The 27,250-nt window shown below is 47.2% G+C and overlaps 1 protein-coding gene across 4 annotated transcripts in view; it reads right to left on the bottom strand.

Annotated features, from left to right (window-relative positions):
- CACNA1I (calcium voltage-gated channel subunit alpha1 I) overlaps positions 1-27,250 on the bottom strand; it is a 125,298-nt gene that overhangs the window by 78,309 nt on the left and 19,739 nt on the right. For all 4 annotated transcript variants that reach the window (XR_012156537.2, XM_073326853.2, XM_073326849.2 and 1 more), the window contains exon 3: positions 17,562-17,659. Coding sequence is in view for 3 of the 4 variants with exons in the window: in XM_073326853.2 (XP_073182954.2) it covers positions 17,562-17,659 (98 nt within the window). In the remaining variant the exon portion in view is untranslated. The remainder of the gene's footprint in view (positions 1-17,561; positions 17,660-27,250) is intronic.

The raw sequence follows: 27,250 nt of genomic DNA, 5'->3' as shown, positions 1-27,250 counted from the left end.
ACCCACAGTCTGGGTCTCCCCTCCCAGGGGAACCCCCAACCCTCTAAACCCACCTTGCCTCAGTGGCTATTTCAAGTCACCATCTAGCCGCCGCTCACTGGGGCAAACTGCCATCTGTCGTGGCCACTCATCATTGGCAAGGAGGTTCAACCAGCTGCCTTGCAACCCCAGCACCTGTGCAGGCCTTCACCAAGGCCTACAACCTGGGGGTTTACCAGGCTGGAGCTCCCCCGCTCCCTTGCCTTCCCCCAGCACTGCTCTACCTCTGGTTCACAGCTCCCAGGCAGCTAGATCCTTCTCTCTCCACCACTAGAGAGAGACTGACTCAGCTCCTGGCTCACAGGCCTTTCATAGGGCCAGCGGTCTCCTAATTGGGCACAGCCCCAGCTGTGGCTGCCTTCAAAGTCAGCCTATTCTTATTGGCTCTCAGCCCCAGCCCTCTCCAAGGGCTAGCTTTAAACCCTTTCTGGCCTAATGGAGTGGGGCAGCTGCCCCACTACAGGAGGATGGTGCTATCTTTCACATGAGACACAGACCTGAGGTCCTGACTAAAGCCGGTCCGAGAGATTCGGAAGAAACATTGTTTTGTCAGAATTTGCCAAATTTTGCTGAAGTTCCAATGGAACACAGGCAGATTCCAAAATCTACCTGCCTCTCCCGTGGACACCTGTCTAGCTTCCTGCCAGCTCACCTGCCAGGCTCCTCATCAAGCTGGAAATCACATCCCCAGTTCACAGTGTAGACTTAACACATTAAGAAATAATGACAATGTTTGTGAGAGACTCTGGGCTGAACACGCAACACTGAAATGTCAGGTGACGTGTAGAGAGACAAGGCAGGTGAGGTAACATCTTTTAACGGACAAATGTCTGTCGGTGAGAGGGACACGCTTTTGAGATTACACAGAGCTCTCTTTCAGGTCTGGGCAACATACTAAGGTCTGGTCTACGCTACAGACCTATATCAATGCAGCTATGTCCCTCACGGGTGTGAAAAACCAACCCCTGCAAGTGACGCAGTTTTACTGACCTAACTTCTGTGTAGACAGCACTGTGTCAGGAGGAGGGTTTCTCTCACCAACACAGCTACTGCCTCTCAGGGAGGTGGATTCACTGCGCCGATGGGAGAGCTCTCTCCTGTCGACATACAACATCTTTCCTTAAAGCGCTATGCTATAGTGGCACAGCGGCATCAGTGCAGCTATGCTGAGGCAGCATTTTAAGTGTAGGCTTGCCCTCAGGGTATCACAGCTAAATACAAGGTGGAATAGATAGATTAGCATCAGTAGTTAACACATATTTCAAGGGACCCCCATTAACACCCCTCCAGTCATAGGGGGAACATGAAGGGGTGTGTGGAAAGGCAGCTGGAGGGATGTTGTGAGTGGGTTACAGATTGTTGTAATAAGATATAAACCCCATGTTTCTATTCAGTCTATGATTTTTAGTGTCTAGCAGAGTTATGAATTTAAGCTCCTAGGCTTGTCTTTTGAACGTGTTGTGCAGGTTATCCCTGTGTAGCCTGTACCCATAATGCACTGGATGAGGTATACCATATGTTGTGATAGGCATGAGTAGGACCCATGGATCTTGAAAGGTATGTCATGGGAGGTGTTGATCATTGTAGCAGTGGAGATATGTCCACAGGTTCTGCATCTGTTGTTCTTGGAGGGTCTGGTGCTGCTTTGAGTTGGTATGTCCTGGCCTGTAGGGAGCTTGCTTCTGATGATAAATCCGGAGAGGCTGGAGGGTTGTCTGAAGGACAGAAAAGGGGGTTCAGGAAAGATTTCTTTCAGGATGGGGTCCCCATCAAGTAGGGATTGTGGTTGTTGGACGATACCCTGTATGGGTTCCAGTGTGGGATGGTAGGTGACAACTAGGGATGTGTGGTCGGAGAGGGTTTTATTTCCGTATTGGAGCAGGTTCTCTCAGGGTATTTGGGTGGCCTGTTCCATGATATGACCTGCTTCTCTGGTGGAGTTTCCTTGTTTGGTGAAGGTGGTTTTGAGTGTGTTAATGTGTATACCCCAGACTTCCTCCTCAGAGCATATTCTGTGGTATCTGAGTGCCTGGCTGTAGATAACAGATCTTTTGGTGTATTTGGGGTGGCTCCTGGATCTGTGAAGGTAGGTGTGATGATCCATGGGTTTCTTGTATCTAGCTGTATGTAGGGCAGATTGAAGGGTTCCACTGTTGAAGCTGATCGTGATATCCAGGAAGTTGATGCTGGTGTGGGAGTGTTCCAGAAAGAGTTTAATGGACAGGTGGTGGTAGTTGTAGTGGAAATCTGTGAGGGAGTTTAAATCATCTGTCCAGAGGATGAAAATATTATCTAGGTATCTCAGGTATATCATTGGTTTTGTGATGCATTTGTGACATGTTACTTACACAGCTCATTAGTGCCTCTCTGGATTGTTTTAAATGAATTTAACCTACTAAAATTTGTGGGCCATGTCAAAAATGAAGGCTGGGGATCAGCAAGGAAAGAAGCAAGTTTTGAGTTTGGGTTTGAATCAGGAGAGTGGGGTTGCACTGTGCCTGGGGACAGGGACGCTCTTTCAGTCACAGGGGATAGCATGAAAATAGGCGAACATCTCTCTCTGCTTCTGTCTACCCAAATACAGCCTACTTCTATATCTAGTCTCTGGTTTCTGAAAATTCCCACCAAAGAGCAGACCACAGAAAAGTCCAGCCAGCCCAATGACATCCCTATGAATTGCCATGCACACTGGGGCATGGAAGGAGGGAATGCTTGGGCAAATTCAGTTGGGGCACATTGCCTGGATGAGGGACAGAATTATGCTTCAGATTCTGCAGTGGCTATTGGAATCAGCAAAATTATGTATCCCAGTGCCCCTGCAGATCATTGTGTCCCAAATGTTGATGGAGAAGTTAATTGCTTTGGCTTCCACAAAAATCCACACTGGTAGTTTGGCCCATCACTCTGTTAAGATGAGTACTGAAAATTATACTCTCTTCTACCTGGTTTGTTTGAACCAGTGGATACTGAATGAACAGAAGGCTTCATTGCCTCAAATCTTGCATCACTTTTCACACTACAGATGCTAGTCATGTCCATTAATGCACTCCTAGAAGGTGCCCAGATACCATGGTGATGGGGAAAGGTATAATAACCTGAGTGGAATAGAATTTTCCCACCAGTCCAGTGTCCTCCATCAGTTTTGGTACTGGAGTGATGAAGGCCATGAAAAGAAATGTATTGGGCTTTAGTCGCTTGTTTGTAAAAGAGTAGGCGGTCTCTTCTGCACATGCTCTGTTAGCTTAGCATGCAAGTTGCAGCATACGCCCCCTGCTTTGTTCTTTCTGGATCGCTCACCGTGGTTCTGCTTTCCCAAGGGTTGGCACATGCCAGGTGTTTCCACTCAGGAAGGTTTCAGCTATGATGGCCAAGCTAATCGGGGCTGACAGAAACTGTCTGGAGGGAACCACGGACTCTCTGAAGTTGACAGAAGCTTGTCAGAAAGGACCCCGGGGCTCCTCAAGAGCAAAGAGCAGAGTTGCTCTGTCCAAATCCAAGAGGGAATTCAGCTACTTTCCCAAAATATTGGCTCTTGTCAGTGGATTTTGGTTTTGTTTTCTTAAAAGTTTCCTTCTCTTGTAACCCTCTCTCCCCTCCACCTGCCCTCATGGCAGGGTGTCCTGCCTGGTTTGATGAAACACTGCCATGTTGGAGTCAGTGAGATGTTTCCATTCCGCCCATAGTCTGAGTCCTGGGGACGCCCCACTGAGAGGAGCCTCAGATGACAAACACCCACCAGGCATGCTCTTCCATTCTCCACCCTTTGTGTGTGTGCAGAGGTGTGTGCATGGGTGGGTGGTAGAGGACTATTGTCTAACATTTCACAAGCTCTGTCTTCTGGGGGAAACCAGCCAGCTAGAATCCTCCCTTGGTTGCCTGCAGCAGACACAGCCTTGTGTGTCCCCCCAGTCTTCCTGAGAGGGTGAGTGGGGAGGGTGAGACGCCTTTCATAGCCCACACCTGGCACTTATGAATATTTCATGCTTCTTGCTTTTCTTCCCCTTGAAGAGCAAACCTTTTCATATTTTATGCCCTGGAAGCCTGTTTGGTTGCTGAGTGTTGCTTCATTAATGCCCTCCCTTCCCCCTTTCTCTCTGGACTGCCCAGCCCCTCTTCCTTTCTCTTCTCAGGGAACGGCTGTTTTTCAAAGGCTGCCTCAGAAAAGGTCATTGTCCCTTTCATATTCGCTCCTCACTGTGAGCCAGTGTGGCTTCTGCTCTGCCAATGGAAAAAGACAAATGGAGATGGGAGGAAAGACAACGGATGAGAGGGAGGGAGAGTCAGACAAGGAGAGAGAGGGAGGCACAGACCTGGTGAGAGAAGAAAGGAGAGAGAGAGAGAGAATGAAAATGAGAAAAAAACACAGTGAGAGAAAAGAACATGGGGAGAGAGACTGGCAGGAAAAAAATTAAGCAAAGAGGCCAGGAAGCAGCTGGGGGAGGAATACCTCAAAGAGTCAGCTTCCCGAGACCTTTGAACACTCATTCTGTACTATGCTCCAGTGTCCTCTCACAGCCCAAACGAGAACCGTTGCCCTGCTAACCCATATGCTTTCCTCTCCATCACAACGGCCTCCTGAGGCAAGGTGTCCAGATTCCCCAGTGATAAGGCACTCCGAAAAGAAGTATTGGTGCTGTACGCTCCCTCTGAGCATCAGCTTCCTCTCCATTTACGTCCTGCCCTCTCCCCCCCCCTTCATATATATACCGCTCCCTTTCCGCCGCCTGCCGACCTGCACCTCTACTTGATTACTCTGGTGACCCCTCTCTCTGAATCTCCACTGTTTCTCGCAAACCACCAGCTTCCTGTTCAGGAGACCTTTGGTCTTTCTCCTTCTTTCCTTCACTGCTCCCTGGTATACCCGGGCCTTCTCCTGATAGGCTGCAGCACCATTCGCCTCCCCTGCCCACTCATCGGTCAGACCGGAAAGCCCATTGCGATGCCTCTGCTCCCTGAGTCTGGCCCACCCGCTTCCTTGTTCAAAGGCCTTCAGGAGATGGCGCTAGCCTCAGCACTGTATGATGGAGGGAAAAATCAGAGCCCTCCAAGTTGGCAGAGCAGGGACTGGGGATTGTGGGGAGCCAGAGTTGGGCCCTAAAGGCAACTGGGCAGGACCCCATCCCATAGGGAGCCAGCCAGCCAGGGGAAGCTGCCCACTGGGCATGGATTTAAATCAGGGAAAGGAATGGGGCCAGCCCTGAGGAAGTGGTATGATATCCCCAGGGGACGTAGCTGGGTCTTGGGTTTTGTTTTTCACCGCTCTCCTGTGTCGGCCTCCACTGCCCCCACAGTGCTTCTCTCCCCAGCAATTTCAGCCACGCAACTTACACACCCTCTCCATTTCTGATGGAGTACATGGGAACAAGAAGGCCACACAAGCCTTGCTAGACAGCTGGAGCATGAGGAGGTGGCTGCGCAGAGCCCAGTCCTCAGATACACCCACCACCGGGCAGGAGAGTCAGGAGCACGGTGGGAAAGTGCTGATGTGCGTTGGCACTGATTCTGGGGACAGCAGTAATACGCCACGTCAACACAGACCCGCCCAGTTCCAGCTCTGCGTTAACAGGCGCTAGCTCTCAGCAGCTGCCTGGGCTGTGAGGGTGACTGGCAGCGTAGTGCAGCGTGAGGATTCAATAGGGCGCAGGGTTGTTGGTCAGTGTTCTGCAGGGGACAGATTGCAGAGACTCTGGCTCCGAGTAATACCGGCGGCATACTGGAGCAGGGGAAGGCCAAGAACTGAAGGGATAATGATAATGAACTTATATTTACACAGCATCTCTCATCCAAATGCATTCCAGAGCACGTCGTCCTATCTTTACACACAGGAATCACTTTGTCTTCTGCTGAAAAGCAGCAATCCCTGGGTGAAGCCATTCATGGCTAATCTGCGCAGTGGTTTAGGACAGGAAGTGAAGAAAACTGTATCTAAATTGAAATGATGAAATCCTTTGAGGAGGAGGAGGCAAACAGAATCACTCCAATGGCCAGGGGTTGGGGCACTAGGTTAGGTAGTCTTGCTTCTACACAAAGGTCATGAGATCTTTAACGAGCACAAATGGTCCGGACTGGAGCTGGGCAGAAAAAGCTAATTCCATTTGGCCGAGGAGTTTGATAGGGTCACGGTTTGGTTTAGTTCCAATTAGGATTGAAAAACAAAAAATTGAGATTGGACTAGTCCCTGCGAGTACGTGTCCAGCTGAGACCCGAGGCTCATACTCCGGGCGGCTTGCCAATCTCCTGCCGCTCACACTGCCACAGCTACACTCGACTGCGAGGGCACGAGCTCGAAGAGAGCTAGTCTGAGTGTCTCCTCGAGCTGGGAATCGCACCCCCCGCTTCAGGGGTAGACACACCCTGATGTCCCAATTCGGCAAACACTCACACACGTGACGGACTTGAATCAGTGGGGCTACTCATGTACACAAAGTGAAGCATGGGCCTGTTCCGAAGACCACTGAAGTCAACAGGAGTCTTTGCATTGACATCAATGAGCTCTGGATCAGGGCTTCATACGTGTAAAGGTACGTCTACACTGTTATAAAAAACCTACAGCACCGAGTCAACTGACTCCGGCTTGCGGGTCTCAGGCTGTGGGGCTAAATATTAGTAGGGTTGCCAATTAAGCAATAAACCAAAGTCATTCTGAGATAATGTTATAGCTGCTGCAAGAAAGGAACAGGATCAAACTATGAGCCTTCAGCAATTCAAGACATCACTTGTCTCAGCATGACACTTGCCCCCAGTTTTGTTTTATATTCACAATAAAAAAGGGCACAACAGAGATTCCAGTCACTGCTAAAAATTGTAGTGGAGACATATGAGCTTGGGTTAGAGTCTGGACTCTGAGACCCTCCCCCTGCATGGGATCTCAGAGCCCGGGCTCTAGACTGAGCATCAACGCTGCAATGATGTAGCCCCCCTACCCCGAGTCTCATGAGCCTGAGTCACTGACCTAGGCCAGCCATGGCTGTGCTGCAGGTCTTCTATTGATCGCCGTGTGGACTTAAGTATTTGCAGGAGGTGTTTGTTTAGATTGTAAACCCCTTGGGGCAGGGAGCTGTCCTTTCCATTTACCTGTAAAGTGCCATACACAGCTATGGGGCTGGACACGTAATAAAGAACAATACAAAATATGACATAAAACTGTGTAAATGCAATTCTGTGGTTAAGATTTAAAGGGGCAGATTCTCTCATTATCACTGGTATGAATCAGGTGTAATTCTATGGGAGTTACTCTGGCAACAAAGTTACTCTGGTATGAAACTGAGCGTATGTTTACACGGCAGTCAAAGGTGTGACTGCAGCAGACCTATGCTAGCTTTTATCTAGCCAATTTGAATAACAATAGCAGTGACAACTCAGCAGCACAGGTTGCAGCATGGGCTTCACAAGCCATGCCTAGAACTCAGGGTATGTACTTGAGCTGCTAGAGCTTCATTGCTAGGGTTATTGAAGCTCGCTTCGGCAAAGTGGGTGCTGCAGTCACACCTTTGACTGCAGCGTAGACATACCCGGAGTGCGAGGAAAATCAGGCCCTAAATGCACAAACATCAAGAAATTCAAGGTTATGGCTGTAGCTTGGCCCACCCATACATACACAGTAACTTGCATTACTGTATATTGCTTTATTTTTACACCATACTATATTGGCATTATTACACATATTGCCATGGTATCCACCACTCTATCGTGCCAGATTTTCCAAACATCTCAGCTCTCATACAGGGGTGCAAAATAAGCAGCCAGATAGTCAAGAGAGCTCAGCCTGTCAGGTACTTGGCTTTTCTGAAAATCTGGCCATAAGTGTCACAATGGAAGCTGCTGGCTTCTGAGCGTGTTGAAAGATCCTGCCTGTCACTCGGCCGATTTGGTCAGGGCTTTAAAAGGAAAAAGGAAGCTCAACTAAGGCCCTTTCAGATCCCTTCCTTCAGGGCTTGCTTTATTTCCAAAACCCAAACCCAACACCACAGTGTTTCTGACTCCTGAGATGTTACTGCAAGTCTCGTGATATTTGGCGTAAAGCTCCAGCTCCAGCAGCCTTGGGAATACAGGACAATCCCAGCTTTCATTTAAAAGAAATAAAAGCTTCTATCCCTCATGGTTGCAGAGAAAAGATTAAAAACAGGACCCAGGTCGAAGGTTCAAAAACCATATGGTAAATAAAAAGAAGCTCATGTTTATTTTTTATTTTTTTTCAAACTTTCATGATTTCTAAGCCAGTCTCATGATTTCTGAGGCATGACTTTTGAATGCTTGAGTTTGGCAATACTGCAACCAGAACAAATCAACTCCAACTACTGGGTAATAACTAACTGAGGTCTTTCCAGCTTCAGCCAGCTGGGAGGAGAGAGGTCACATCCTTCTCTTTTCCTTTTATAGCCCTGCCCAAATTGGCCACCTGACAGACAGGAACCCAGTAACCCCTACATGCTGGAGCACCCTTACATCTTCTCACTGGCCTGTTTATGAGCATAAAAGGGAGCAGAGCTCTTTTGAAAATTTGTCCCCACATGTGCAATATGGTAGCGTTAACAATATTGTAGGAAGTTTAACTTTGGAATTCCCTGACTCTCATGGATCTAAAATCTCTGCCATGATGCTGCACTGACATAAGTGTAATTTAATTTTTGTTTAAAAAATTATTTTGATAGATCGCTCATTTAAATAAAGGCCAGTGCATTACATTTTTATTTAAATGTATATGTATGACAGCACCAGGATTATTTCTAGATATCCCTATATGTGTCTAGAACTCTAGATCTTGGTAAGTTTATTAATAAGGTAGTATTAAATACTGATTTCCAAACACTTCTCATTTAGTTATTCGATTGAAAATGAACTTTCTTCCTAGTAGCACTTGCCCCCATCTCTGCTGACATTCCCCCCTCCTCCCAATCCTCACCCCCGGTATTTCCCCTTCCGCCCACTCTTATTCCAAGATCAATGTCACGTCTTTCTTCAAACCACATTTAGGGCAGGAATGGCCTCTCGCTTCTTGTTTATCAACCATACCCACTTTTCTCCTGTGAATCCTTGCTTCGGACCCACCTCTTTCACTTCACTTGCCAGAACTGAATTCTACATGGCCCTGTTCATTCTCCATCTTCTCTGTCTATTGCTCTCCTAAAAAAAGGAGGACTTGTGGCACCTCAGAGACTAACAAATTTATTTGAGCATAAGCTTTCGTGAGCTACAGCTCACTTCATCGGATGCATGCAGTAGAAAACACAGTGGGGAGATTTTATATACACAGAAAGAAAAGGAGTACTTGTGGTGCCACAAGTACTCCTTTTCTTTTTGCGAATACAGACTAACACGGCTGTTACTCTGAAACCTGTCTCTATATACACAGAGAACATGAATCAATGGGTGTTACCATACACACTGGTAAGGTGAGCTATTACCAGCAGGAGAGAAAAAAAACCTTTTGCAGTGATAATCAAGGTGGGCCATTTCCAGCAGTTGACAAGAACGTGTGAGGAACAGTGGGGGCAGGGGGAAATAAACATGGGGAAATAGTTTTACTTTGTGTAATGACACATCCACTCCCAGTCTTTATTCAAGCCTAAGTTAATGGTGTCCAGTTTTCAAATTAATTCCAATTCAGCAGCCTCTCGTTGGAGTCTGTTTTTGAAGTTTTTTTGTTGAAGAATTGCCACTTTTAGGTCTGTAATCGAGTGACCAGAGAGATTGAAGTGTTCTCCGACTGGTTTTTGAACGTTATAATTCTTGATGTCTGATTTGTGTCCATTTATTCTTTTACGTAGAGTCTGTCCAGTTTGACCAATGTACATGGCAGAGGGGCATTGCTGGCACATGATGGCATATATCACATTGGTGGATGTGCAGGTGAATGAACCTCTGATAGCGTGGCTGATGTGATTAGGCCCTATGATGGTGTCCCCTGAATAGATATGTGGACACAGTTGGCAACGGGCTTTGTTGCAAGGATAGGTTCCTAAGTTAGTGTTTTTGTTGTGTGGTGTCTGGTTGCTGGTGAGTATTTGCTTCAGGTTGGGGGGCTGTCTGTAAGCAAGGACTGGCCTGTCTCCCAAGATCTGTGAGAGTGATGGGTCATCCTTCAGGAAAGGTTGTAGATCCTTGATGATGCGTTGGAGAGGTTTTAGTTGGGGGCTGAAGGTGATGGCTAGTGGCGTTCTGTTGTTTTCTTTGTTAGGCCTGTCCTGTAGTAGGTGACTTCTGGGTACTCTCCTGGCTCTGTCAATCTGTTTCTTCACTTCAGCAGGTTGGTATTGTAGTTGTAAGAACACTTGACCTACTGACCGCTATGCCTACCTACATGCCTCCAGCTTTCATCCAGACCGCACCACATGATCCACTGTCTACAGCCAAGCTCTACGATACAACCGCATTTGCTCCAACCCCTCAGACAGAGACAAACACCTACAAGATCTCTATCAAGCATTCTTACAACTACAATAACCACCTGCTGAAGTGAAGAAACAGATTGACAGATTGACACCAGCCAGGTTAGGCAGGGTGACAAATCCCCCTTGCCCCAAAGGGCCATTATCCCCTGGTGACTAATTTCTACTCCAAGTCTGTAAAGCAGACTTTTAAGGTAAATACATTATTCCTTCACTTTTACCCATGCACACATCTCACAAAGATTCTCACTCTTGACAAGTTACCAGCCTTGTGTAGATCCCTTCCACGTTCCTCTTTGTGGGTAAATGCCCTGTAAGACATGTGTGGGGTGCGTGAGTTTGTCAGGCCCATGGTGACAGCTGTTTGTGAAGATCAGGGGGCCCTTTGCCAAGGGGTGCTGGTGTCACAGTGAGCTTGGGGTGGCTCACAGTATGGGGCTGGGCACTGAGGCTGGCGGGGCAGGTAACACTCACTGGGCTGGGGGGTAGGTGGTGCTGGGATGGGGCAGGGGCAGGTACCTGTCAGTCTCCAGCACTCGGGCCGCGCCAGGGCCAGCAGCCTCTTCACCTCGGAGTCTCCCCCGTTTGCTCGGGGACCACTCCTCCTCTCAGGCTCCCCGGCCACTGCCACCGCGGCTGCCTGGGAGGACGCGGGCCGGGGGCGCTGCCGCAGAGGAGATGCAAGGGGCCGGGCTCGGCTGGGGCCCCTCACCTGCCAGCCGAAAGCAGCAGGAACCGGGCGTCAGTCGGGGGGGAGCCGGGCGGCCCAAGCCCAGGGCAGCAGCAGCCTTCGCAGCAGCAGGGACAGGCAGGAAGCGTAGGTGCCCTGGGCTCGGGTCGCCCAGCTCCCCCTGAGTGGTGCCCAGTTCCTGCTGCTCTCGGCCGGCAGGTGAGGGGCCCCCGCCGAGCCTGGCCCCTTGCGTCTCCTCTGCGGCGGCGCCCCCCACCCACATCCTCCCGGGTGGCCACGGCGGCAGCGGCCGGGGAGCCTGAGAGGAGGAGTGGTCCCCGGGCAAACGGGGGAGACTCCGAGGTGAAGAGGCTGCTGCCCTGGCACAGCCCGAGCGCTGGAGACTGACAGGTACCTGCCCCTAAGCAATAGGGTAAAAAAAAATTGGGGGGCACCGCTTTTTGGCACCTGCCTAGTTCGCCTACTGGTCACACCGACCCTGGAAACAGGCTTTTATTTAGTCTAGTTTTAAGACAGACTGTTCCACAGACCAATACATCTCCCTATCAGAAGCTAATTTCACATACACTCTCCATTGAAATTAGTTCCTCAAAAACACATTGGAGAGAACTCAAAAGCCATCATTTCTCCACAGTGCTGCAAGTGGGGTTTACATCCATATAAATCTCTGTCCTAGGCACTGATATGACACCTAACATCGGGGTGTGGAATATAGATTTAAGGCAGGCAAGTAAATACTGAACTGCTTTGTTCTTGCCATCCCAGGGTTCAGCTGCTTTAGATTATTTTTATATTATTGTTTTGGTCTAGTGGGCTGAACACAGGACTGCGAATCAGGAGATGTCGGTTCTATTCCTGACTCTGCCGGTGACTCATTGTGCCTCAGTCGCCCGTTCTGTAACAAGAGGATGATAATACTAATACATTTTTGGAAAGCTTTTTGAGATTGGCAATTGAAAAGCATGGGAACCTGACCGGGTTGGCTTCTAGGAGCTTCTGCAATATAAATGAACAACAATAACGACAGAGCTGGTAGAAAATTTTCTAGTGGAACAGTTTTCCATCAAGAAAATGACATTTCATCAAACCAAAACTTCTCACGGGAATGTATCAATGTCAATGAAAATTCATTTTGGAAATATTTTTGAAAAAAAAAGTTTCAATAAGGTGAAAACTTTCAGTTTTTTTCAGATGTTTTGATTTTTTATTTCACAATTTCTTTTATTTTAATGTTACTAAAAATTGTATAACTGTCACAATCCAAAATGAAACATTTTGATCGATCAAAAATTATTTTCTTTTGTGGTGGGAAGGAAGAAATTTTGTTTCAAGTGAAAATGTGAACTTTTTTGTTTTTGTTCCAATTCAGATTGAAACAAATCTTGAAATCACAGAATTCCGCACAAAATGGAAATCCCTGTTCCCACACAACTCTAAATAATAATATGCCACTATATTGAGATATGTATATGCAACCCCCTCACATATATTCCTACACTCATACACTATATATTAATAGACACATATGCTTCCTATTCAACAAAGTTGCTATGCAACAGTCTACTACAGATCCCTCCACAGAACCTTCACATTAGCAGATTTCCGCAGCTCTGTGCAGTCTGTGATGACTCTTTTCAAATTAAGAATCAGTGACCATAAATTTGAGGTAGAGACTGGGAGACACATAGTACAGTGCAAAAGGACTGTGCAACCAATGTGACAGCAGAGTGAATTGAAGAGACACTTTGTGCTCCAATCTCAAAAATATGATAGAGTAAGAGATATTTCCTCAAATTATCAGACATGATTAAAGACTTTCCATTAAAAAGCAGTTAAGAAAAACTGCATTACCCTGAGAGGATGGGAAGAAAAGAGATGACAGAGATGACATTTTATATAGCAACCTACCACTGAATCAGAAATGGACAATAATAACCAAAGGATGTGGAAAAATACCCCAAACCCAATGTGAAGACCTACCGTGAGCAGATTGTAACTACCTTTGACAGAGACCTGAAGGGTCTTTCTCCTCTTTACACTTTGTTAGCTTGCATAACTTGTCATGCCAATACAGTGTTACTGAATTAAATCGAACGGTTATAGGACCACAACAGCCTATCATTTCTGTTTCATGCACCTTCAGACAAAACCCTGACAGGCAGCATTCATAAGGCTAAAGGCAGGAATGTGAGAGAGAAGCATGAATGCTAATGCATGGGTGAGACATACAGTATTATAAAAACTGGGCTTCTCGTATTTTGTCCAGTCTAATTTAAAAATTATGTAGGAGTTGCCAGACCGGCTCTGACCCTGGGCTCATCCAGTCCAGAGTCCTGTCTTTGACAGTGGCCAGCACCTGATGCTTCAGATGAAGGTATAAGAAACTTCTATTCCCCAGTAGTTTAGAGATTGGCTCAAACCCTGAATCATGGAGTTTAATGTCTCTTCCAAAACTTGTTATCTTTAACTATGATAATTCTGGATATTCTTAACATCCATACAAATGTCTAATCTCCTTTTGAATCTTGCTAAGTTTTGGCCTCAATGACTTCTTGGGGTAGTGAATTCCATGGTCTAATTATGGATTGTGTGAAAAAGTATTTCCTTTTAATTTCATTGAATGTCCCCTTGTTCTTGTGTTAACAGAAGTTCCCGATCTACTATGTTTGTACCATTAATTATTTTATATACTTCTATCATGTCATATACAACCAACGGGGCTTCCACCACTTTCCTTGAGAGACTATTCCATGGCTCACCAGATCTCAGTCTAAGGAAGTTCTTCCTGTTATTCATTCTAAATTTCTTCTTTAGTAATTTCATCCTATCACTATAAGTTATAGCCCAGGCAGCACACCAAAAAATCTGTTCTCTTTTGTGTTTACACACATCAATTATTTGTTGTTATCATGTCCATCCTGTTTAGAAATCCCTGTTTAGCGAAGCTAGACCTATTTCACTTTTTAAAAATCTTCCTTCATCAATCAAATCCCTCCAGCTTTCTGATCATTATGGTTGCTCTTCTATGAATTCCTTCTAATATATTCTGGTAGTACGGTGCCATGATTTGAAAACAATGTTCTAGATAAGGCCATGTAGAGGGGGAATATTAGGAAACAGGACTGGAAGAGACCTCCTGGGTCATCGAGTCCACTTCCCTGCTATCACAGGCAACCCAGTCATATAATCCCATTCATAAACATATCAAGCCTCATTTTAAGACTAGTTAGGTTGCTTGCCCCAGTACTTCTATTGGAAGGCTGGTCCAGAATCTTACTCCTTTGATGATTAGAAACCTTCTTCTAATTTCTAGTCTAGATTTACTCTTGGTATATGAAGCCCAAAGTTATAACAACCTTGTATGCTGCCATTGCACGTTGCAAACTCATCTCTTCTTTGCTGCCTGCTCTCACTCCCATGGGCAGGAATTTTCAGAAGAATTCAACACCCATGACTGGGAAGAGAGTTTCCAAAGAACTCAGTTCTCTGGGAGGCACCAAAACACATAGCCAGATTTTCAGAAGAGCTCAGCCCACTGGGTGCACATTGGGTGCTGAGCTCTTTTGAAAGTCTGGCCCCTATTTAGTTGCCTAAACGCGGCACTAAGCTCTTTTGAAAACGTGGCCCTGTGTCTATCTCACCACGGCTACTTCCCAGAGTCCTCCTCCCTCACATTGAATACTTGTGTTTCAGATCATTCCCTCCAGTTTTCTCCTTTTGTTACTTTCTGCCCAGGTGTCTACTCTCTCTCCATCCCTTTGTATTATTTCTCTGTCCTGCCTAGTGTCTGCAACTCCTCCAGTTTTACTATCGTCTGCAAATCTCCTTGATGTACTTTGCTCGTTCTTCCACATCATTAATGAAGAATTTTAAGAAGACATTCAATAAGATTTCTGACAAAAGGGCCTATCGGTGATATTGGCTGTACCTCACTAGACACTTGCTTCCACCTCAGCACATTCCCATTTATCATTAGCCTTTGTTTACAGCCTTTTAGCCAGTTTTCACTCCACAGGACGGTCTTCCTATCCAAGGAAATTTATTTTTTCATTTAATAATGAAAGTGCCTCTTCATCCAGAACTACTGCACATATAACCATATATCTATGTAGACAGACAGAGATATAAATGTCTGATAGCAGAACAGAAACTAAAACAGTGTTAGTTCTACACAGACACTGCTATAGTGGAGAGAAGTAGAGTTTAGAAGAGGGACCAGTGTAGGGAAGAAATGCATAGAGGTGGCTGTATGGCAAGTTATTGGGCTCTATAAAGGGGTAAGTGGGTGAAATGCTATGGCCTGTGTTATGCAGGAGGTCAGACTAGATGATCACAGTGGTCCCCTCTGGCTTTAACATCTCTGAATCTAGTCTCTGTGGGCCCAATTCTGATCTCACACTGGTTTTTCCCAGGTGTAATTGCATTGATTCTAGTGGAGTTACTCCTTATTTACCCTGGCATAAGAGAGAGAAGAATGCAGGGCTTCATTTTGATCTGTCCAACTTTGTTTTTAGTTCTGGGCCCCAATAATTAAAATTTCCTTGGCACACATCCTCAGGAGACAGCCTGTCAACTGGGTTTCTTTCATTTAGTTTCTTGCCTGCTCTCACCTGTAATAAACTTCCCCTCAGCTCTGGAGAAGGGAATGAAGCCACTGAGGTAAGGAATGGGATTGGCCTCAGCACTGTGGGAGAGCCCTAAGGAGGTCTTGGTCATTGTTGATAGCCTGATAAAAGTGGAAGCAGGGGGCATTAAAGGTGGAAGATGAAAGACACTTCTTGTTATATGGTAAGGGAGAAAAACCCAGTATAAAACCTAGGGAGAAATGGAAGAAATTCTGAAAGTGCCACAATGTCTTATGTGACAGCTGTTTTCACTGAGCAAGGCATGACCTGAAATACCAAACAGACAGAGTGGGACAAATTCATTGCTGGTGTAACTCCACTGACTTCAATGGCATGAAATTGGCCCACTGCATCAAATTCATTCCCCTGTTATAACCAGCATGATACCTGTGCCATATACAGTGGATACTTCCTGTAGTGACATGAGCAATCCTTGTCTGCCTTACTGTGCTCTATAGTTATCAAAACTGAATCAAGAAAGAGGAGATGCAGAGGAAGAGGGAAAAGGGAAAGGAAGAAAGGTGGGGCGTAATAAAGAATTGACACGCAGGTAAGAGGCTAGTTTCTGTTTCCCAGCCCCTGCCTCATGAGATGGGGCAGGGTTACAAAAGATTATACCCCGGGGTAAGTGTCCATTGACTGCAGGGGAAAGAAGGAAAGAGAGAAGTGTCATACGAACACAGCAGATACGTAGCTGGATCCTGTGTATGGTACCCCTCCTCACCCCTTTCCCTCCACGGTGAAATTAACACCAAGGTGGGCCCGTTTCTCAGATCTGAGCCAAACCAGCAGGGAAGCCATTTAGCTGGGCCAGGGAGCTGTATAAAGCTGATTGTGCCTCCAGGTTCAGGCTCGGCCCATCAGATCCTGACAGCTCAGTCCCCAGCAGAGCTCACAGCCCTGACTCATACATGCTGCATATACACAGAGCTGCAGAGGTGGGAACCAGAATAAGAGGGAAAGAAGAAAATGCGCAGCAAGGAATAGATAAAATACGCCATTGTTGTTCACCCCCACGCAGAGCTGGGCTGGTGTATTTTTAAATGAGAGGAAACTGAAGAGCGGTGCAGAAGGTAGTAGAGATCAACCCCCTCACTCCCGCTCCCACCTGATCTCACTGCTCATCCATAACCCACCACACACCTCACCATGTCTCTATAGGCGGTTTCACCTCTTCCATATTCTTACGTGAGACAAAAAAAAATTCTTGCTTTATTACCAACTCCCAGCTGAAGCACTTTGGTTATCAGTTGGACACTATAGACAGAACGACTCCACGTGTAGCCTGACTGTTCACACACTCCCCACAACGCAGCCAGGCAGTCTTTGCACAGCCCTTTGAGAAGAGGGGTTTTTTGGAGGGTGGGAGCGGGGCGGTTGGAGACAAAATGAAGGCTAGGCTGAGAATCTCAGGTACACAGGAATTTAGCCTACACCTGGATTGGAACGAGGGCTCTGTGTCCCATTATCCCAACATCCCTGAGTTCTTCAGGACTCACCACCAAACTGAGGCTAGATTGGTGACTCAGAACTGGAGGGCTAAGTACCCCAAAACTATTTGCCAATTCTTGAGCCAGCCAATGGCCCACCAGCTGAGACTGGAATCTAGGGGCCCTGGTTTTGGTGATCTGCACAGAGTATACATGCATAACTGTCTTATAGGCTACAAGGTCAATCCAGCTACCTAGAGGTCCAGGGTGGGACAATCAATGGGGGGAGAGATCCCAGACATAGCAGCAGAGCAATGAATAAAAACAACACAGACAAGGGTGAAGTGCAGATGAAATGGGGTGCCAGTGAAAGGGAAGAACGACTTACTAGGCACCCGGTTGATGGCTTTGAGGGGCCTCAGGACACGGACAGTACGGATTGCAGACAAGTTAATGTTTTGCAGGTCCAGGGAATATTCCACCATCCTGCAACAGGAGAGATAGAGAGTGAGTTTAAAACATTCCAAGACTCAGTTTGAGCGACAGGTATGACACCAGCAGGAGGAAGTGAGGGGTGCCCGAGATGAGAGGGCAGGGCTGTTCACGGCCTCCATGCAGTGCAAAAACCTTTCAATGCATCCGTGCTTTTCCATCCGGCTGGTGGGAAAAGCGTTAAAAACAAGGGGTACTGATGAACCCACGAACACATTGATAATATGCTAATGTGCTCCCCACTGAGGCTAGAGAGGCAGAGGAAATGAATGACAGCTGGCTTGACAAAGCACAGGGTGCATTTTTATTCAAGAGTTTCTGGCAACAGTATAAGTCCTGAGAGTGGAGCTGGAGTCCTCAGGAGCCCGACAAGAGCAGAACTCAAGTCCCCAGAAACCGAAGGTAGAAAATTCAGCCCTTCAATCCATACGTTTTGGAATGGAAAAGAGAGACAGAGCAGCAGTGACAAGCCATCAGGCTCCAACTCAGCGGGCTGCAATGACCCCAGCCTGGCACTTACCTGTGGCAACTGTCACAAAGGGAAAAGGCTGTGCAAGAACAGACAAGGGGATGGTGGCAGAACAGCACGCACCCCACAGGTGACCCCTGCAGAGAGAGATGGGCTGGAGTTCACTGGCAGCTGAACACTCTGGAGCACAGCAGCCACCTTCCCTTCCCATATGGTGCAGTTGGACTTTCTGTGACATACACATCCATGGATTCCCATAGCAAGGATCTAATCAAGGGTCCTTATAGCACTGGGCAGGGTCCACGAGCAGCAGGAGTGATCACATCTCAGCTGTACGTCACTCCTGTTGGACACCATCCTCAGGGGAATGTCCTTATTTTATGATATATACAGGATCTGTGTTTTTTTAAACTTGCAACCTACGCAACGAGTTCTCTCCCCAAATAACCTTGAGAACTGAGCAGCTGTAAGTAATGCATTGGCTTGAACCCACCCCTGCCAGTCAGACAAACATTAAGGAAACATTCCTTTTTTTTAATATGCGGGGAGGAGAGGAAACATGGGCCTTATAAGGCACTTACTTGTAAGAGGATCTCAAAGCACTTTACACACGTTAATGAATTTAGGCTCATGACCCCTCTGGAAGGTAGGCAAGTATTGTGATTCCCAATTTACATGAAGGGAAACTGAGGCACACAGCAGTAAAGTGACTGGCCTCAGGTTGGCCACTGAGTCAGTGGCAGACTCAGGAATAGAACCCAGATCTTCTGAATCGTTCTAATCAACATTAACCACAAGGCCATCAAAAAAAAGGTGACATTCTCTTGCTGTTTCGAGATGCACAGTAGAGGAATAGGAGAATCTTCTCCTTTCTGCTGCATCTACTCCAAAACCAGAAACGCTTGCTTAACATGCGGCACTTGTCATATACAGAGGCCTTAGGACCTCAGGGCTGTCTATTCAGCACCTTTCACCAGCACCAAATCCACTTTATATTAAAATACCAAGTTGCTTTGTCTCAGTTCTTTTGAGCACTGTGACCCCTCTACCCGGATTGATCCCTGCAATCCATCACCTCATTCCCCCCCCCCCCCCACCAGCACCACCACCACCACCAAAGGACATGAAAAGCAGGTGTCTATCTAAACTTTTCTATCTAAACTTTTCACAAAAGGACTTGTCGGAGTGATAGATTTTCAGACAAAATGGGGTAAACCTGTCGAGGTGTTGTGATTATTTTTTTTCTCTCTCTCTCTTTTTCCCACCGCTCTGTTCTCTCTCATACTTTTAGAGTAATTGAGTGAAATAATTCTTTTCCTGAAATGCAGCAGTGTTGATCTATCCCCCTGGAGCTGTCAGCTCCACACACAGTGAACACGGAGAGAGAGAGAGAGAGAGAGAGAGAGAGAAGGGATTTTGCACAGATAATCAAAATATTCATAAAGGAGACACAATCAGCTCACAGAAAGCATGAATGATGCACAGGGATTGAAGATGTGAACAGCAGTTGGGGAAGGATACACGGCAATACACACACACACACTTGTATATGTGCTTGCAGACATACAAGCAGGCACGCAAAAACACAGGCCTCCACACAGAGTTATACACTTGCAGATGTTCTTTTCTCCCACTTCCCATGAGTACACTAGAGGGAAAAGGTGGGTGAGGTAATATCTTTTATTGGACCGACTTCTGCTGGTGAGAAAGACACGCTTTTAAGCTACACAGAGCTCGAAAGCTTGTCTCTTTCATCAACAGAAGTTGGTCCAATAAAATACATTATTTAACTCACCTTGCCTCTCTCATATCCTGGGACCAACATGGCTACAACAACACTGAAACCACGAGGACACTGTCAGCTATATCCCCTACGGAGATGAGTGGTGGGGCGGGGTGAGAGCTGTGAAAACAAGGGGTTTCCTCTCTGACAAACAGCAGAACAATCTGAAATAAATTCTCTCAAGCAGATATCAAATAAGCAAATGATCCTAATGTAAAACCTTGCCTTCGTTGAACTACAAGTCTCCAGGTAAAAGATCCAATTGCTCTCACAGAGCATGAGCACAGCAGAAAGGCACAATCTCATAATGAACTCGCTGCTGGGTATGTGTACTCTACTTCCCTATACTGGATGTAATCAGAACTTGTCAACTATCGTGCTACAACTGAGATCCTCCTCCAGCTGAAGTTTGGAGCAGGAGGGTCAGAAGTCTACGTCAGCTGTAGTTACAGTAGCCACAGTGTCAGTATGTGGCATTCTAGGTGGCTCTGGATTTGTTACACTATAGTTTGTTTGGTTGAAAGATCCTGGAACAGTCAGTCTCAGTGCCAGGTGTCACTGAAAAAGAACAACTGGTTCTCAGGGAAGGGAGGGGATTCTTCTTTTGGGAGAAAGTTTGACCCTCTATGGTTTTGCAGAGAGCAACTTCTAATACAGATGAGCTCAGCTCCTACTGGTTTGGCCAGGGGTTTCAGCTCATCTGATAGAACTGTCACTTACCGTTTCTCATGAGGATTCTCAGTAATAGTCTTGGCTAGGGTAACAAATGGGACATGCATGCACACCCGCACTGAATGACAAGGGGTCCAGGCTAATTGGTTATTATGCCCACTATGTTCAGCTCAGAGATATCAGCTATAACGTGGACAACCTGAACCTCCACATCACACAGTTCCAGAATCTCCTCTGCTTCAGCATGGTGACAGGTTTCAGAGTGGTAGCCGTGTTAGTCTGTATCAGCAAAAAGAATCATAGAATATCAGAGTTGGAAGGGACCTTAGGAGGTCCCTGCCCAAAGCAGGACCAATCCCCAATTTTTGCCCTAGATCCCTAAATGGCCCCCTCAAGGACTGAACTCACAACCCTGGGTTTAGCAGGCCAATGCTCAAACCACTGAGCTATCCCCCCTCAACGAGCAGTACTTGTGGCACCTCAGAGACTAACAAAAGCTTATGCTCAAATAAATTTGTTAGTCTCTAAGGTGCCACAAGTACTCCTCGTTCTTTCTGCTTCAGCAGTTTTCCTGTCTCAGGACCACTCCTTGACACGGCTCTCTCATTCCTGATGTCTCTAGCCTTGGCACTACCTTATGTCAATATTTCCCCCCACCTCCAAAGTGATGCCATACACACAGGCTCAAGGAGGGAGGAGACTGGGATGAGGCCAACCCCCTGCCCAGGAAGGAACCTGCTGTCTGTGTGGGCAATTCAAATTTCACCTCCATCCCCTTTCAAAATGGGATCTTTCAGAGACACGGGTAATTTCAGCAGGTGGACCTGCAGAACCCCACCAATTTTCAATCCTGCTGTTTGCTTTCATACACTTCCCCTGCCACCCTGTGCCTCACCTCCCCGGACTGTGTTTCTACTGGTGGTACCCAGTACATGGCGGGAAGCTGGGCTGCACTGGCTGAGTGCATCACCTGATGTCATAATCTTCCCTGTGTGACAGTAGGACAGATAACCACAGAGACTGACTGGGATGTCACCGAGAATGAGTAGCCAGGAACAGGCTATCACGAAACCAGGATCACATTTGCCACACAAGTTTTGAAGCTCTTGTAACATTTGCCTTCAAACTCCTGGTTCACCTAATACCCACACCCTACCAGCAGTGAGCCTGATCCTCACAGGGATCAGGATTTCATGGCTGACACTGTTCAACAGAGTTCACTAGACCAAAACTCAGGGGGAAGGGGGCCCAGCTCTGAAGTTTGAATTCAAATCCCCACCTCTATAATGGGCCTGAACAATTATCCTGGATCCAGTGACTCCTATGCATTGGGAGAAAGGGTTGAAATCTGAAGCTGGATGAGAATTTCACAGCTAGCACCCAAAACTTTGGACCTGAACAAGGGGAAGTTTGAGTCTGCATCTGAACTTCGGGGTTTTGACCCATCACTTGCCCCCAGCTATCTGAAAGAGTTTGGGAAACCATGTTGATCACAATACGCTGTTGGTGTTATAATTTAACTAGAGCAGGGTCAAACTAAGGTCAGCCAAGACATACACCACCTTCTCCCCTAATCCTCCCCTTGTCGCAGCCCAGCTTGACAAGAAAGCATGGGCCTGATTATATATTCCAATTTAGCTTCTCTCGGCATCTTGTAGTCTCTGTTCTTTTATTGTAATTGCTGCTGGTGTCTTCAGGCCCAGAAGCAATCAAGCAAAGCAAACGGCCCAACAAAAACCTGTACCAGGATTTGAATGCTCTCTCCCTCCATCCCCCTCAAGTAAATGGCAGCTCACCTCTGCCGTTGAACAGATGTTACTTGGCCTTTGGTTGTGGGTGGGTGAGTGCAGGAAGGGATTAGGAGCTGAAACTACTGCTAAATCAGTGGGAAACCCCTGAGCTGTGAAGGGATTTGAGCAGAGAGCTGTCAAGATAATTGAATTTGTACAGTAATGCCTCTCCACCCACAGACTATATTCCCCTTCAAGGTTCCTGTGCAACCCTTCTTGGAAAGGGAGGGGGAGTAATGCTACCTCAAAAGACTATTATTGTCCAAGGTAGGGGTAGGGGGCAAAAGAATGATGAATGGTCACCGTGGGGAATGGCAGAATAGTGCTCAAGATGTAGGAACTCATAACTACTTCCAGTTCAAGCCACTCTCAACAGGAGTCGCTGTAGGGAACGGGACGGGAATGCTGATTGTGGGGGTCGGTGGTTGCTGTAAGGAGGGATGGGATGGGAGCTCTGGCTGTGGGGGGAGACGCTGGAAGGAACGGGGTGGAAGACCTGGCTGAGGGGGAAGTTGATGGAGGGAATGGGGTGGGAGCTCTGGCTGTAGGGGGGCAGTCGCTGTTGGGAATGGGGTGGGAGACCTGGCTGAGGGGGAAGTTGATGGAGGGAACGGGGCGGGAGATCTGGCTGAGGGGGAAGTTGATGGAGGGAATGGGGCGGGAGCGCAGGCTGTGGAGGGAGTTGCTGGAGGGAATGGGCCAGGAGCACTGGTTGTGGGGGGAGCTGCTAGAGGGAACGGGGCAGGAGCACTGGCTGTAGGGGGAGTTGCTGGAGGGAAAGGGGCAGGAGTGCTGGCTGTGGGGAGGGGGTTGTGTAGGAAACAGGGCGGGAGCGCTAGCTGGGGTTGGGGGGGAGTCACTGTAGGGAACGGGGTGGAAAGGCTGTCTGTGGCTGGGGGGAGTTGCAGTGGGGAACGGGGCAGGAGTACTAGCTGGGGGGGGCGTCGCTGGAAGGAACGTGGTGGGAGCGCTGGCTGTGGGGGAGAGTTGCTGTAGCGAACAGGGTGGAAGCACAGGCTGGGGGAAGGGGAGATGGTGCTGTACCAGGGGCTGTGAGGTATGGAGGTGCTGTCTGAAAGGGAACTTCAGTTACTAGAGAAGTGAGAATGAAAGGAGTCAAGACAAAAAAGCCTCGTGCAAATCTCACCCCCACCCTCTTGCTGAGATTGGCTTTCAGATCCCTGTCCACAGAGCAGTTGACATGACTTCTCAGACATGCAGCATTAATTAGTAGGGGTTTGGGGTGGTGCGTAAAAAATCCATTGTGACATCTCTGAGGCAGGGCCAGCAGCTCTCGTCAAGGAAAGTTACTTCAATTCCCAGGAAGGGGCCAGTTAGAAGAAGAGGGGGCAACGAAGGGTGAAAACAGAAAAAGGAAAAGGCGGGCAGAGGCGAGACACAGTTTTTGCCCTGTGCATTTCAGCTGTCAAAATCAATATGATATTTGCTTCACAGAATTCTAAAGTAACAGCCATCTGTAGTTTCAGATGTTCCCTCCTCTGTGGCTCTGCCTCAATCCCCCTTGCTCCAGTTTTCTCCCCTTCTTATCGCTGTGCTGCTTTCTCTCCATCTCCCTGTCTCACGCCTCTTTGCATCTTCCTCCCCTTCCCTCTCTACTTCTCCCTCCCATCCTTCAGGGATGTCCTTCTTTCACTCTTCCCCCTTCATAACTCACTCTCCCCTTTTTCCTTCTATTCACTTTCCACTCTCCCTTTCCTCTTCTCTCTCTCCTCTCTTCCTACTCTCTGTTTTGACGGTAATCACTACCCTGTGCCTTGGCAAGTCTGTCTAGCCCAGTAGCATAGGAAAGATAGGAAGTATGGCAAGAGAACACCCTGGCTTCACCTGGCTTCAATGATCTGAAACTCAAAAAAGAGTTTGACAAAAACGGGAAACTAGGTCAAATTACTAAGGATGAATATAAACACAAACAACACAAGTATGCAGGGACAAAATTAGGAAGGCCATGGCACAAAACGAGATTAAACTAGCTACAGACATAAAGGGTAACAAGAAAACATTCTACAAGTACATTAGAAGCAAGAGGAAGAACAATGGCAGGATAGACTTGTTACTCAATGGCGGTCGGGGGGGAAACAGTAACAGAAAATGTGGAAATGGCAGAAGTGTTAAATGACTTTTTTGTTTTCGGGCATGTCTACGCTTGCCAATGACTTTTTACGGAGAAACTCAGAAGTTTCATCGCAAAGAGAAAACCACCTCCATGAGAGGTGTACAGTTCTTATCGGTGATACTTTTGCGGTGATGTGCAAGTGAAGACATGTTCTTCCTGTTTACAGAGATTTTAGCCTCTGGAGGATAACCCACAATGCCTAGGTGACCACTCTGGCCAGCAGCTCCGACGCCAGGTAAACAGATGTCTGCTCCTCCCCCTGTAAAGTCCCAGGAACTTTGAAACTCCCGTTCTTGTTTCCTTAGCAAGTGCTCACTTATCATCTGGCCAGGTGACAATGGCTGCTCCACGGAGCAAACAATCTCCTGCTTGGAGCAATGCTGAGCTAGCGGAGCTGATCAGTGTCTGGGGAGAGGAAGCTGTGCAGGGACCCGGGATGCCCCCGGATCACTCCCTTCCCACAAGACCTATCCTCAAAATGGAGAGAGCTGCACTGTGGGATAGCTGCCCTCAGTGCATTGCTCTCATCAGCAATGGAACTACTGCAAATGTGAGCACGATCTGATGCCTGTGGAAGTGAGTGAGAACACAAATCAGTGCTTTTCTTTTACCAAAAAGAAAAGGAGGACTTGTGGCACCTTAGAGACTAACCAATTTATTTAGTCTGTAAGGTGCCACAAGTCCTCCTTTTCTTTTTGCGAATACAGACTAACACGGCTGCTACTCTGAAACCTTTCTTTTACCAGTTCCCTATCACCGGTGAAACTGAGAGCACAAAAACTCTGCAAGTGTAGACAGTTTTCACCAAAAAGTTTAGTAGCGATTGGACATCTAACACAATGAATGTCAGTGAAAATGAGGTAGGATCAGAGGCTAAAATAGGAAAAGAACAAGTTAAAAAATTACTTAGGGTACATCTTCGTATTACTTAGGGTACGTCAAGAGTAACAAGAAGGGTTTCTTCAGGTATGTTGGCAACAAGAAGAAAGCCAAGGAAAGCGTGGGCCCCTTACTGAATGAAGGAGGCAACCTAGTGATAGAGGATGTGGAAAAAGCTAATGTGCTCAATGCTTTTTTTGCCTCTGTCTTCACTAACAAGGACAGCTCCCAGACTGCTGCGCTGGGCATCACAACATGGGGAGTAGATGGCCAGCCCTCTGTGGAGAAAGAGGTGGTTAGGGACTATTTAGAAAAGCTGGACTTGCACAAATCCATGGGGCCGGACGAGTTGCATCCGAGAGTGCTAAAGGAATTGGTGGCTGTGATTGCAGAGCCATTGGCCATTATCTTTGAAAACTCGTGGCGAACGGGGGAAGTCCCAGATGACTGGAAAAAGGTTAATGTAGTGCCAATCTTTAAAAAAGGGAAGAAGGAGGATCCTGGGAACTACAGGCCAGTCAGCCTCACCTCAGTCCCCTGAAAAATCATGGAGCAGGTCCTCAAGGAATCAATCCTGAAGCACTTACATGAGAGGAAAGTGATCAGGAACAGTCAGCATGGATTCACCAAGGGAAGGTCATGCCTGACTAATCTAATCGCCTTCTATGATGAGATTACTGGTTCTGTGGATGAAGGGAAAGCTGTGGATGTATTGTTTCTTGACTTTAGCAAAGCTTTTGACACGGTCTCCCACAGTATTCTTGTCAGCAAGTTAAAGAAGTACGGGCTGGATGAATGCACTATAAGGTGGATAGAAAGTTGGCTAGATTGTCGGGCTCAACGGGTAGTGATCAATGGCTCCATGTCTAGTTGGCAGCCGGTGTCAAGTGGAGTGCCCCAGGGTCGGTCCTGGGGCCGATTTTGTTCAATATCTTCATAAATGATCTGGAGGATGTTGTGGATTGCATTCTCAGCAAATTTACGGATGATACTAAACTGGGAGAAGTGGTTGATACGCTGGAGGGCAGGGATAGGATACAGAGGGACCTAGACAAATTGGAGGATTGGGCCAAAAGAAATCTGATAAGGTTCAATAAGGATAAGTGCAGGGTCCTGCACTTAGGACGGAAGAACCCAATGCACAGCTACAGACTAGGGACCGAATGGCTAGGCAGCAGTTCTGCGGAAAAGGACCTAGGGGTGACAGTGGACGAGAAGCTGGATATGAGTCAGCAGTGTGCCCTTGTTGCCAAGAAGGCCAATGGCATTTTGGGATGTATAAGTAGGGGATTAGCGAGCAGATCAAGGGACGTGATCGTTCCCCTCTATTCAACATTGGTGAGGCCTCATCTGGAGTACTGTGTCCAGTTTTGGGCCCCACACTACAAGAAGGATGTGGATAAATTGGAGAGAGTCCAGCGAAGGGCAACAAAAATGATTAGGGGGAGGAGAGGCTTATGACTCTCTTATCACATGACTTATGAGGAGAGGCTGAGGGAACTGGGATTGTTTAGTCTGCAGAAGAGAAGAATGAGGGGGGATTTGATAGCTGCTTTCAACTACCTGAGAGGTGGTTCCAGAGAGGATGGTTCTAGACTATTCTCAGTGGTAGAAGAGGACAGGACAAGGAGTAATGGTCTCAAGCTGCAGTGGGGGAGATTTAGGTTGGATATTAGGAAAAACTTTTTCACTAGGAGGGTGGTGAAACACTGGAATGAGTTACCTAAGGAGGTGGTAGAATCTCCTTGCTTAGAAGTTTTTAAGGTCAGGCTTGACAAAGCCCTGGCTGGGATGATTTAATTGGGGACTGGTTCTGCTTTGCGCAGGGGGTTGGACTAGATGACCTCCTGAGGTCCCT

Source organism: Lepidochelys kempii, chromosome 1, assembly GCF_965140285.1.
Source record: "Lepidochelys kempii isolate rLepKem1 chromosome 1, rLepKem1.hap1, whole genome shotgun sequence".
NCBI lineage: Eukaryota > Metazoa > Chordata > Testudines > Cheloniidae > Lepidochelys > Lepidochelys kempii.
This window is presented reverse-complemented; position numbering and strand designations above follow the sequence as displayed.